Raw genomic sequence first — 12,185 nt, forward strand, 5'->3', positions numbered from 1 at the left:
AAGTCAAGAAATCACCGGGATAACAGGCAGGCATGGCCTTGGTGTACAAAATGAAGCAGGACAAAGGCTACTAGAGTTTTGCCAAGAGAACACGCTGATCATAGCAAACACTCTTTTCCAACAGCACAAGAGGCGACTCTACACGTGGAGATCACCAGATAGTCAATATCGAAATCAGATTCATTATGTCCTTTGCAGCCAAAGATGGAGAAGCTCTATACAGTCAGTCAAAACAAGACCTGGAGCTGACTGTGGCTCAGATCATGAGCTGCTTCTTGCAAAATTTCAACTTAAATTGAAGAACATAGGGAAAACCACTAAACCATTCAGGTATGACCTCAATCATATCCCTTATGAATATACAGTGGAAGTGAGGAATAGATTTAAGGGATTAGACCTGATAGACAGAGCGCCTGAGGAACTATGGACGGAGGTCCGTAACATTGTTCAGGAGGCAGCAACTCAATCCATCCCAAAGAACAAGAAATGCAAGAAAGCCAAGTGGCTGTCTGATGAGGCTTTACAAGTAGCTGAGGAAAGAAGGGAAGCGAAAAGCAAGGGAGAAAGGGGAAGATACATCCAACTGAATGCAGAGTTCCAGAGAATAGCAAGGAGAGACAAGAAGGCCTTCTTAAATGAACAATGCAAAGAAAGCGAGGAAAACAATAGAATGGGAACGACTAGAGATCTTTTTAAGAAAATCGGCGATCTCAAGGGAACGTTTTGTGCAAAGACGGGCATGATAAAGGACAAAGAAGGCAGCGACCTAACAGATGCAGATGAGATTAAGAAGAGGTGGCAAGAATACACAAAAGAACTATACAGGAAAGATCTTAATGTCCCTGATAGCCACGATAGTGCGGTCATTGAACTTGAGCCAGACATCCTAGAGAGTGAAGTCAAGTGGGCCTTAGGAAGCATTACTAACAACTAAGCTGGTGGAGATGACAGTATTCCAGCTGAGCTATTTAAAATCGTAAAAGATTATGCTGTTAAAGTGCTGCACTCAATATGCCAACAAATTTGGAACACTCAACAGTGGCCACAAGACTGGAAAAAGTCAGTTTACATTCCCATGCCAAAGAAGGGCAACACCAAAGAGTGTTCAAACTACCGTACAATTGCACTCATTTCACATGCCAGCGAGGTGATGCTCAAAATCCTACAAGCTAGGCTTCAGCAGTATGCGAACCGAGAACTACCAGAAGTACAAGCTGGGTTTCGAAGAGGCAGAGGAACTACAGATCAAATCGCCAACATTCGTTGGATCATGGAGAAAGCAAGAGAATGCCAGAAAAACGTCTATTTCTGCTTCATTGACTACGCTAAAGCCTTTGATTGTATGGATCACAACAAACTGAGCCAAATTCTTCAAGAAATGCGAGTACCAGACCACCTTACCTGTCTCCTGAGAAACCTGTACGAGGGTCAAGAAGCAACAGTAAGAACCGGACATGGAACAACCGATTGGTTCAAAATTGGGAAAGGAGTACGACAAGGCTGCATATTGTCGCCCTGCTTATTTAACTTATATGCAGAGTACATCATCAGAAACGCCGGGTTGGATGAATCACAGGTCGGAAGTAAGACTGTTAATAATTCTCCCAGCAACCTCAGATACGCAGATGATACCACCCTAATGGCAGAAAGTGAAGAAGATCTAAACAGCCTTTTGTTGAGGGTGGAAGAGGCGAGTGCAAAAGCTGGTTTGAAACTCAACATTAAAAAAACTAAGATCATGGCATCTGGCCCCATCACTTCCTGGCATATAGAAGGAGAAGAAATGGAAGCAGTGACAGATTGTATTTTCTTGGGCTCCAAGATCACCACAGATGGTGACTGTAGCCATGAAATTAAAAGACGCTTGCTCCTTGGGAGGAAAGCTATGGCAAACCTAGACAGCATAGTAAGAAGCAGAGACATCACCTTGCCGACAAAGGTCCGTATAATCAAAGCTATGGTTTTCCCAGTAGTAATGTATGGCTGTGAGAGCTGGACTATGAGGAAGGCTGAGCGCTGAAGAATTGATGCTTTCAAACTGTGGTGCTGGAGAAGACTCTTATGAGTCCCCTGGACTGCAAGGAGGTCAAATCAGTCCATCCTAAGGGAAATCAACCCTGACTGCTCATTGGAAGGACAGATACTGAAACTCAAATATTTTGGCCACCTAATGCGAAGAGAAAGCTCCCTGGAAAAGACCCTGATGCTGGGAAAGATTGAAGGCAAAAGCAGAACGGGACAGCAGAGGATGGGATGGCTAGATAGCATCACCGATGCAATGAATATGAACTTGAGCACGCTCCGGGAGAGGGCAGAGGACAGGAAGGCCTGGTGTGCTATGGTCCATGGGGTCACGAAGAGTTGGACACGACTGAATGACTGAACAACAACAACAACAAAGGCTGGAAACCAAAATCAAAAAACAGCTGCATCAATTCAATTCCCAATGCGTTTCAACACTGGTCTTTTAAGGGAAAAACTCTTAAGAGATTTTCTAAGGGAAGAAGCAAGGGAGAGGGAATCCTCCAGAAGAATCTCTAAGAATTTTTCCCTTGATATAGACCAGTGTCGAAACGCATTAGGAATCTTTCCAGCCCTACCTGGAGATGCTGCTGGGAACTGAAGCTAGGACCTTCTGCATGCAAAGCAGGGGCTCTACCGCTGACTCATGTCTCCTCCAATCTTGGATTGAGACAGCCTTCACCCAGAGAGGCAACGTATCCAGAAATAGTTAAGACACTGGGGGGAGAGAGAGGGGAGGAATCTATTTCCAAATGTATTTTGGAAAGACAGAAAAAACTGGGAGGAAATTAAAACATACTTATTTTCCTATCAGATCTGAACTTTATACATAATGCATTTTATGCTCTTAAAGTGATAATGTGCCAGAAAATACTGCACTGCTTGGTATATGTATGAGAATATATTTATGAGTATATTTTGGATATATTGCCTAAAAAAAGGGAGGGCTTAAACAAGTCTGGCACTTTACTGCTCAGTTATGAAACCCGCATCTGGTTTTCCAGAAACAGACAACCTACCTGCATACTCCTGGATTCCCCACTTGGTTCTCCTCATCCTGAACTGTCGTGTGCCATTCTGTTGAACTCCTCTCTTCATTCTGGGGGAATACTGCTTCCTCTCCTCTTTCTTATTCAATTTAATGATATCATCTGTAAAACAAACGTCAGCATTGAACATTTCTCTGAGAGGGGAAACCCCTTGTATGATGTGTACTAAATCCTCAAGTGTTCACTTAAGTTAATTCCCAGAATCAGTAAGCCTTTAGACCTCTTTCTGCAAGCTATTTGCCAAAGATCACCAGAACTGGCACTGAACTCAGTACTGACCATTTAAATTAGTCCCTGAAATTTACAAGTAGAAGCGAGGCTCATCTACTCCTCCATTTTTGGTTACCTTTGAGCTATTCCAAACTATACACCAAAGGTGGGCAATTTACAGCCAGCATGCTGCCCTCGGCCTTCTTGAATGGCCCCTGGGGTCTCTCATTTCTTCTTGGGCTGCAGAGAGAGGGACCAGACACAGAGGTCTTTTGCCACTCTAGCCCCCATGCTCCATGGTTTCTCTCTCTCAGGCATAAGATTCTTGAGAGAGAAACCACAGAGCATGGAAGCTGGAGTGGGTGGAGGAAACAGGAGATGCCAGGGGACAAAAAAGCCCCCAAAGCCTTCCCTAGCCAGACAGGGAGGAAGCTACGCCCTCACCCATGCAGGGAGAAAAAAGTGCTGGAAGCATGGATCCAGCGGGAGAAGAAGAGAGAGGGAGAGAGAGAAAGACAGAGTGTGCTATGTGCATGATGTGAGGCAGGGGCAGGCCTGCCCAACAGATTACCCCTGAGGGAATGTGGCATGCAGGGCTAAAAAGGTTGCCCACTCTGGCTATAAACTGAGATTTTATTCTCAGCCCCCTTAGCTGCAATGTAATCCATTCATCACATATAATGGATGGAGGAAAGAAGACAGCCTTGCTAGTTGAGGAGGGGGCACAGCACAGTGATGGTACCCTCTTTGCCAGGTTCAGTCCCTAGCTTCTCCAGTTAACAGGATCTCAGAGAGCAGGGGCAGGCCAGCTGGAAACCCCAAAGAGCTGTCACCAGGCAGTTCTGGGCTAGATAGCCAACAGTCTTGACAGTAAAAGGCCACTTCATCTCTCTTCTAATCCAGGCTTTAAAAAAAAAAAAAAAACAGGTCAGGAGAGCACCAGAGCTAACACAGCCAGGTAGCAATCCAGAAGGTGTCTCTTCTGCACACAGAGCAGTTATTTTCCTCCCTCATCAATACTGTGCAAGAAAAATGAAGCTGCTTTTAGAAGCAGGTTTCATATCATTAGCTGTGTGCACACAGCTTGAGCAAAGGCTTGCACAAGTGCGCAACCAATTATTACAGTACAGAAATGTTCCTTTCTCCCGTTCAAAGCCCTCTGAATCCCCCATTGCCCTGACAGTGCTGAAGGTTACAGGATAGAAGTCATATCAATAAATAAAACCCTGCACAAGCAGGGAAAATTTAAATAAAAAGGACAAGGGCCCTTCCACGTCTCTGAAAATGTACTGCATCTGCAAGTACTAAGACAATTCCATCAGCAATTCAGAGTGCCCCAATTTTCTTTGACAAAAGTTATTATAATTTGCTTCGCAACAGAGCTCCATTTCTACAGACATGTTTAGCTTGCCCTCGTTTCAACCGCAAAACTAGAAACTACAGCCAGAAGACATTCAGCAGGAGACATCATTACAATCTCTGCTACATCACTCCAATGCACCAAGGCTTCAGCCATAATCAATGTGTTCATCATGAAGGTGCCACAAGACTTGTTTTTGGTGCAATGGACTCACACAGCTATCCCTCTAGAAATAAGCTGCTTTATAACCCTTATCATGGCCATCCTTACAAGCAACCCCATAAGGGAGGACACTATTTGTTACAAGCTAATGGACTTTGGAAACTGAGGCCAGAAAACTTGGCTGAGAAGGGCATTCAGCAAATTCACATCCAAGTCAAAATCAGAACCTGTGCCTTCCCAGCCATTAGGGCAGAAGGAGAGTTTGCCCTTAATCAGGAATGGACAAATCTGTCCATTTCAGTTTCTCTCTTTTTCTCATTTTCCCAATCTGAAATTTGTTTTGTCCTGATTCCACACAGTTTCTGACTTTTAAAAACCTGGATGAAAATTTATATGCGCATTTTCCCAATATACCCATTTGATGCACAGGTTTGTCCAATATACACTTTTCTGCAAGCGATTTTCCTTAATATTGCAAGCATTTTCCTTAATATAATGCTGTTTTGTACATTTTTTCTCTACTGTGCACATTTTTTCTGCGCAAGTCCATAATATATACACTTTTGTATGCATTTTTACTCAGAATTGTACTGCAAAATTCTAAGAAGTGCAAATACTGACCGCCAACTATGTTCTGGCTCACGTATTGATTTGGGAAGTGCAAATTTGGGAACTTCTTATCAAAATGCAAGCAGAAGGAGGTTCTCCCCAATCCCTGCCCTAATAGGGGACTACTGCCTCAACCCAGCAGCCCTCTGTAGAGCTGTCTCCCAACAATATGCAGGCAGAATATTTCTGCCCTCAGTCCCCAAGACAACACTCTGACTCTCTCATTAAGCTCTTCTTGCGCTGCTGCATGCTGTCCTTGAACTGCAGCCCTGCCAAACACCTCCCACCTCAGGAGGAAACTTCTGATATTACAGGCATAAGTTCATTTTGGAAAGTATGAAAGATTCCTACAGCTATCGCTAGAAACACACACACACACACACACACACTCTCTCTCTCTCTCTCTCCAAAGCCCAGCATTTCAGATTGTAGGGAATCATAAATACTGCAGTGATATACCTATTTTAGCAGCTACTGAAGAGGCTCATTGTCTGGAGGTCAACTAACTCGAAGTCACTGCCTCCATGGAGCACCATGTGAAATTGTGATTCTTTTGTAATGCTCTACTACAGCAAAGAACAACACAGCCCCACCCCAGCCTGTTCTGTGGGCCACAATCCTGTTTGCAGTCCCAGCACCCCCCAAGGTGCTGCTGCCACCCTACCACTTTTCATTGGCACAGTGACAACAGAAAGACGCATTTCCCCTTTAAAAGAAGGCGTGGGGTGAGCAGTCCCCTTGTTTTAATAGCAAATAGCACTCTCATGGCTCTTCGATGCACCTTGTTTTAAAGCAAAACTGCAGCTTTTTTGCACTGTACAGCTTATGTATCATAGGAGACTGTGCCATGATGGAATATAAGCACACATCAGCAACTTGTTCAAGAAGAGGCCACAGCTGGGGATCATCCCAGGTTTTATGGAGATCTTCTGCTTTTCATTCTAGGTCAACAGAAAAGGTGGAATGCCAGGAGGGTGTGCCTTAACTAATAAACTAACCCTAATAAAGACTAATTCAAGTGTCACAGCAAGAAATCTGCAAGCACACAGGCAAGTGCCTGATTTGCCATGGTAAAAGGCAGCATCAACATTGGGTACTAGGCCTAAGGAAGTAACATGGTAAGAAATAATACAACATGGAGTCCTAATCAACACAAGGTGAATAATTACACAGGCAAAGCATAATCTCTTCATTACAAATGCCAGCTGTAAATGAGCCCTACATCTAGCTCATCATGACACAACTACAGCTTGCACCGGCCTTCCCCAACCTGGTGCTTCTCCTGATGTGTTGGCCTACAAATCCCAGCATTCCTCAGCTAGCATAGGCTGATTTACACTCACTCTTAGAGCTTACCTCTGACTTAATGGGGGTACTACCATAGAACTCTCACAAGGTGGCTTTGTATGTCTTAATTGGTAGTTCCACATCAGAATAAGATTTTAAAGGATTACGGCCAAGACTGGAAGATAAGGTGGCAGTTGTAAAAATCCTGGCAGAGCTTGCCAACCATCACCTCACTGGGGGGACCTTCAGGAAGCCATAATTGCCCTGTGCTAGTGTTATTTTTGTAGTCATTTGTACCTTGTAGTGTTATTTTTCTGGGGTCTCCCACGTGGTGCCCGCCAGGCTCCCTGCCCTTCCTGGGTTTTGTTTTATTTCATAAGGTGATGATGATGGCTTTAAACTGGGAGGCTAAAATGCTGCAAATATAAGTCCTGCTCTCCAGTGCCATCTCTATGTGGGTCTGAAAGACTGTTTTTCTGTTTTGGAGCTCAGCCCCCACCTCTGCTTTGTACTTAGGATGTTGGGCAAGTTACTTTTCCTTTAGCCTCACCAGTTTGCCTTCTGGGAAATGAAGTGTTTTGTGACTGGCCATGCTCACCATGGTAGCCATTTTATGAATGGGCAAGCCCTCCCCCATGGCAGCCATTTTAAGAGAGTCCTCACAACACTTTATCAAAATTCCAATGTGACCACCCACCCCAAAACGTTGGGGACTGCTGTTCTACTTACTGACATATAAATCAAGCAACACCAATGTTGTGCTCTGGTGTTCACAAATGCACAATATTTATTCGTACCTACAGCAGCCTTCCTCAACCTGATGCCCACCAGATGTGTTGGATTACAACTACCATAATTCCTAGCCAGCATGGCTATTGGCTGGGAATTATGGGAGTTGTAGTCCAACGCATCTGGAGGGCACCAGGTTGGGGAAAGCTGATCTGCAGTATACTCTGCACTGCACAAAACTCTGTCCGTGCCCTGATATGAATCTGGCAAAAAAGAATGACAAAGAAGGTTGGACTTCAAAAAAGCCACTAAAACTGAGGGAAGCAGGGAGAAGAATGCCAGGGACAACAGTAAAAGCCACCAGGCAGCAGAGAACATGTATGGCTCTAATAGTCTAATGAGGGTTTCACAGAGCAACTGCGCTTTGGACAGGGAGGATGCATCAAGATCTGTCAGCCTGACAGATGGGATAAGATCTGTTGCTCGATAGAGTAAAAACACAGACATTGTTCCAATCCAAACATAGGGAGTATAATAATTCATTCTGAATTAAAGCAAGCAGGCAGAGTACTGATTAGCAGGCTGTGAGTCACCTTTCTTTACATCTAGTCAACCTACATGTCTTGCTGAAAGGACCGGCCCCATGCCTTCTGCATCCTTCCTGCCTCAAGAAAGGAGTAGCACGCAAGCAGCAGGCCAATCAAAGGCTCAGTCTCTCTGGTATTGTGCACCCATATTCATCAGCACCCAGTAATATCATGCAGGTCCTTATCCAAGACTGCGTAATGAGGACTGGTAACCCCTTTACACACTTTAGCCATTCTGGCTGCAACTAAGGGTGGTTGAGGATTGGCAAATGGGTAAAACCCCATCACCCTTCCAAGGCTGCTTTCTGGGCAAGGTGGGTGTTCTAGTCCACACTCATGAGGGAAAGTACAACGCCAGAATGCCCTAGTTCTTCCAGCTCAACTAATGGGACCTACAAGGGTGAGATCTTGGGAGTTTGACTTCTTGGGAGAAAACACACAGCAGAGAAGACTATTGCCCCAAACAAATCTCTTTGAATGTAGAGAAGCCAAGAGATGTCGTGTTCCCTCTCCCATAGCGTGCGCACGTACACACACACTTTCCCTAGGAGAGGAAGGAAGACCCCAGGGCGGACCATCCCTTATGCTTCAAACAGCTGCTTAAAAGCGAGTCAGGTAACTGGTCCACCTAGCCCAGGACTGCCTACACTCAGGCTTTCACACCTCCTGGCAATCTTCCTAACAGAGATATTCTGACTGGAGATGCCAACGACTGAACCATGTACCAAGACCAGGCTCTGCCCTTGAGTGACCACAGAGGTGCAGCCCTCTTATCCCCAGCTGCATACGGACTTGTATGAAGATCTCACTGCACCTTTGGGACAAATGTTTCAAAAGCTCAAGGTAGTCCCACTAGTGGGTAAAGCCCATACAAGGCCTTGTTGCCTTGTATGCGCTTTACTCACAAGTCCAAGTGTGGGCAACCTTTGGCCAAATTTCAAAAGCCCTCTCCAAGCCACTGGTTTAGGCCTCTGGCAAGAGTGACCTGTCCCATCCCCAACAGCCCACACTGGCTGGGGAGGGGAAGAGAAAGTGTGCGCGAGCAAGGTGATGGCAGAGAGAAAAGGGTGGCCCTACCTCTTCTGGCTCTGGCCTTCACCAATTTATGGCCCCAACAGAAAAAGGTTGCCCACCCCTGCTTTAGTGTGTGAGTCAGGGAATAGGCAGAAGCAAGCTGGAATGCAGAGCTGGCCGACTTAGGAACACTGGAAGTGCCTTATACTGAGTGCGTCCATGGGTCCACCTAGCCCAGTTATCAGTACTGACTGGCAGTGGCTCTCCAGAGTTTCAGGCAAGAATTCTTCAAGCCCTACCTGGAGATGCCAGGAATTGAACCTGGGACCTTCTGCATGCAAAGCAGGGCTTTACCACTGAGCTATGGCTCCTCCGTACTTCTGAATCCCAGGGGCACCTTTCTTCTCCAGATGGTGGTGCGTAGTCCACAATTGACACCATTCAGCACAGGGATCTCCAATTTTGGTGGCTGGTGAGCACATTTGGAATTTTGAGATTGTGTTAAGGGTACCATCACAAAATGGCTGCCATGGGGGTGCCCACTCACAAAATGCCTGCCACGGTGAGTACAGCAATTCACAAAACACCCATTTCACAGAAAGGCAAACTGGCGAGGCTACAAGAGAAGTAACTTGCCCTAGACACCAAGTACAAGGCAGAGGTGGGGTGTGAAACACAAAACCACTCCTATGAATCCACAGCTCCCACCCTACACTCCTCAGACACAAGATCCATACTCATTAAGGATTAGCCCCCCAAATTCACTCATTCTCTCACCCCCCCAACAGAGATGCAAAATACATACAATACACACACTGCAGCCCTGCCCCCCAACCCCTCCTGTTGCTCTCCACAGTCCTTCCCAGCCCCAGTCTTCCCATTCCCACCTCAGTCCTGGTCTCCCTGCTTCTTCCTCCCCCCAGGCCCTCCCCTGGTTGCCCCATTGCCATCCTCTAGTCTCCCCACTTACTAGGCAGCAGCAAATGGGTCCCTTCCTTCTTCTTTTTTCCATGCAGCTGCGATCTTTACTTCCTAAAAATGCCTCTAGACTAATGCAGCATCCAAAGGCATTCTGGGGAATAAAAACAGCAACCAGCTTGAAGCCAGTGCTTTGCTTTGAAGTGTACCCAGCTGCTTGGGAGCAGAAAAAAGGGGGGGCAGGGCTGGGGGGGTTAAGTTAAAAATTAAAACACACACATAGAACAGGTACTGCCAACCCCTGGCCTTGCCGTATGGGCTTTAGTTTATGGAGCGTGTGCACACAGACACCCAATTACATACCAACATGTGCAGTAACATCTTAAATGCAAAAGCCCAGAGAGCTGGAAGATTGAACATATGAAGCTCCCTTATGCCAAATTAGACCACTGGTCCATCTAGACCAGTCTATTCTGATGGGCAGCGGTTCTCAGGGATCTTCCCCAGCTCCACTATCAGAGATCATTTGAATTGAAGATGTCAGGCACTGAATCTGGGGCATTTGGGATGCAAAGATCCGCTCTGCCCTGTGCTCTGGCCACTCCCCACATGAAAGTGTGGAATCTCTGCTTCAGAGATTCTCAAATAGTGGTCTGTGGAACAGTCAAAAATATCTGTGTTTGGGTCCACTTCTCATTTACATTTTCTGATGATGGAGATAGAGGGTGCTTTGACCAGGGCTGGATTATCAAACAGCCTAACAAGGTCCTGGCCTCGGGCCCATCATTTGCACAATACGACACTGGCTTTCACAATGATGTAGCCACTGAAGAAAAAAACCCGCTATTTAAACCTGAGTTATGTGCTTTGATGTGCAGAACAAAACAAAGTTTTATGTGGCCTGCCAAGATCCCCAGCAATTCTCAGGTGGTCCACAAAAACCACCACCACCACCTGAGAACCGTTGCTCTATTCCTTACAACTTGAAAATGTGTTTGGTAGGCCCACCAGGGACTCGGTAAAATGGATCGAAGGCCCATGCCTATACGCCATTGCAAGGCCTGTGGGCCCTCTATTGGGTGGTATCAAAATGAGATAAATAGATAAAAATAAATAAATTCTCACCGCTTGTGCCACTTGGGCCACTGAGGTGGCAGGTTACACATGGTTGTGCCTGCCTATCCACAAGGAACAAAACTCCCTAAAGGTGCAGCCCCCTTTTGATAAGTTATATGGGCTTTTGCAAGGCCTCTGCATTTTCGCAAAGGCCTGTCTGTGGGGTCTCTATCATGACCAACACACTCTGTGCAGAACTTGCCCTGTCGCACACTTTCCTCTGTCTCATCACCATAAAAAGCTTCACGCAGTTCTCTCTCCGCAGAGAGATGAAATGTCCTTGCATCAACAACTGGCCCGTCTAGCCCAGTTCAGTCTCCTCGGAATAGTAGCTGCTATGCAAGGCCCTTTCCTAGCCCTGCTAGCCAAGTTCCTGGAAACACCTGGGGTTGAACCCGAGACCTTCCTGCATGCAAAGCCTACACTCTACCAGAGAGGTGGGCAGAAAGTGGCTCTTCAGATGTTTTGGCCTTAAGCACCCAGCATTCCTGACCATTCACCATGTTGACAGGGGCTTCTGGGAGTCAAAGACTACAATATACGGAGATCTACCTTCTGCCCACCGCTACTCTACCATGTAAGAAAAAAATAAGGCCATTACTGGGTCAAACCAAGGTTGAAGGTGGTGTGCAAAGTATTTACTAAACCTTTATGTTGCAGCTGCAGTTGCCTAAGAAGCAGGAGGAGTCATTTTGTGGTTTTAATTTCTGTGTATCGCCCAGAGAGCTTCGGCTACAGCTTCAGTATAGAAATAAATAAATTTGTACAGAGGTACTGCTTGTAGATACGTGGCACACCCAGGGGACATTATGCTATATATCCTGCCCTTGATAGGACTGCATTCCCCCAGAAAGAGCACATATGCAGCATGGGTTTGCTCCTTGTCCCAGCGCTTCCTCTGGATGTCTGGGTGGTATAAGTGGCAAGGAGAGCTTCTGCGAGCTTTGGCTAGTGTGCCAGCAGCACCCTTATCTGGAGAACTCAGACCTGACCTCAGTTACCCATGCCCTATTTACTTCTAGACTGAATTACTGCAACGCAGCACTGCCTTTCAAGACAGCCCAGAAATTTCACTTGGTTCAGAAGGTAGCGGCCAGATTGCTATCAGAAACTCAGGGACTG

General features: G+C 46.1%; 1 protein-coding gene across 2 annotated transcripts in view; it reads right to left on the bottom strand.

Annotated features, from left to right (window-relative positions):
- The window catches only part of FYTTD1 (forty-two-three domain containing 1), a 29,330-nt gene that overhangs the window by 15,516 nt on the left and 1,629 nt on the right, over positions 1–12,185 (bottom strand). Inside the window, exons 1-2 of one of the 2 annotated variants that reach the window (XM_084847762.1) lie at positions 4,024–4,185; positions 3,042–3,173 (exon numbers count right to left, since the gene is read on the bottom strand). In XM_084847762.1, the coding sequence (XP_084703888.1) occupies positions 3,042–3,120 (79 nt within the window). In that variant the 5' untranslated portion in view covers positions 3,121–3,173; positions 4,024–4,185. Of the gene's footprint in view, positions 1–3,041; positions 3,174–4,023; positions 4,186–12,185 lie in introns of those variants that run through there. The other variant, XM_084847761.1, reaches the window with a different exon arrangement.

Source organism: Heloderma suspectum, chromosome 3 (genome assembly GCF_057233095.1).
Source record: "Heloderma suspectum isolate Gila_16-S chromosome 3, 16-S_ref, whole genome shotgun sequence".
Lineage (NCBI taxonomy): Eukaryota > Metazoa > Chordata > Lepidosauria > Squamata > Helodermatidae > Heloderma > Heloderma suspectum.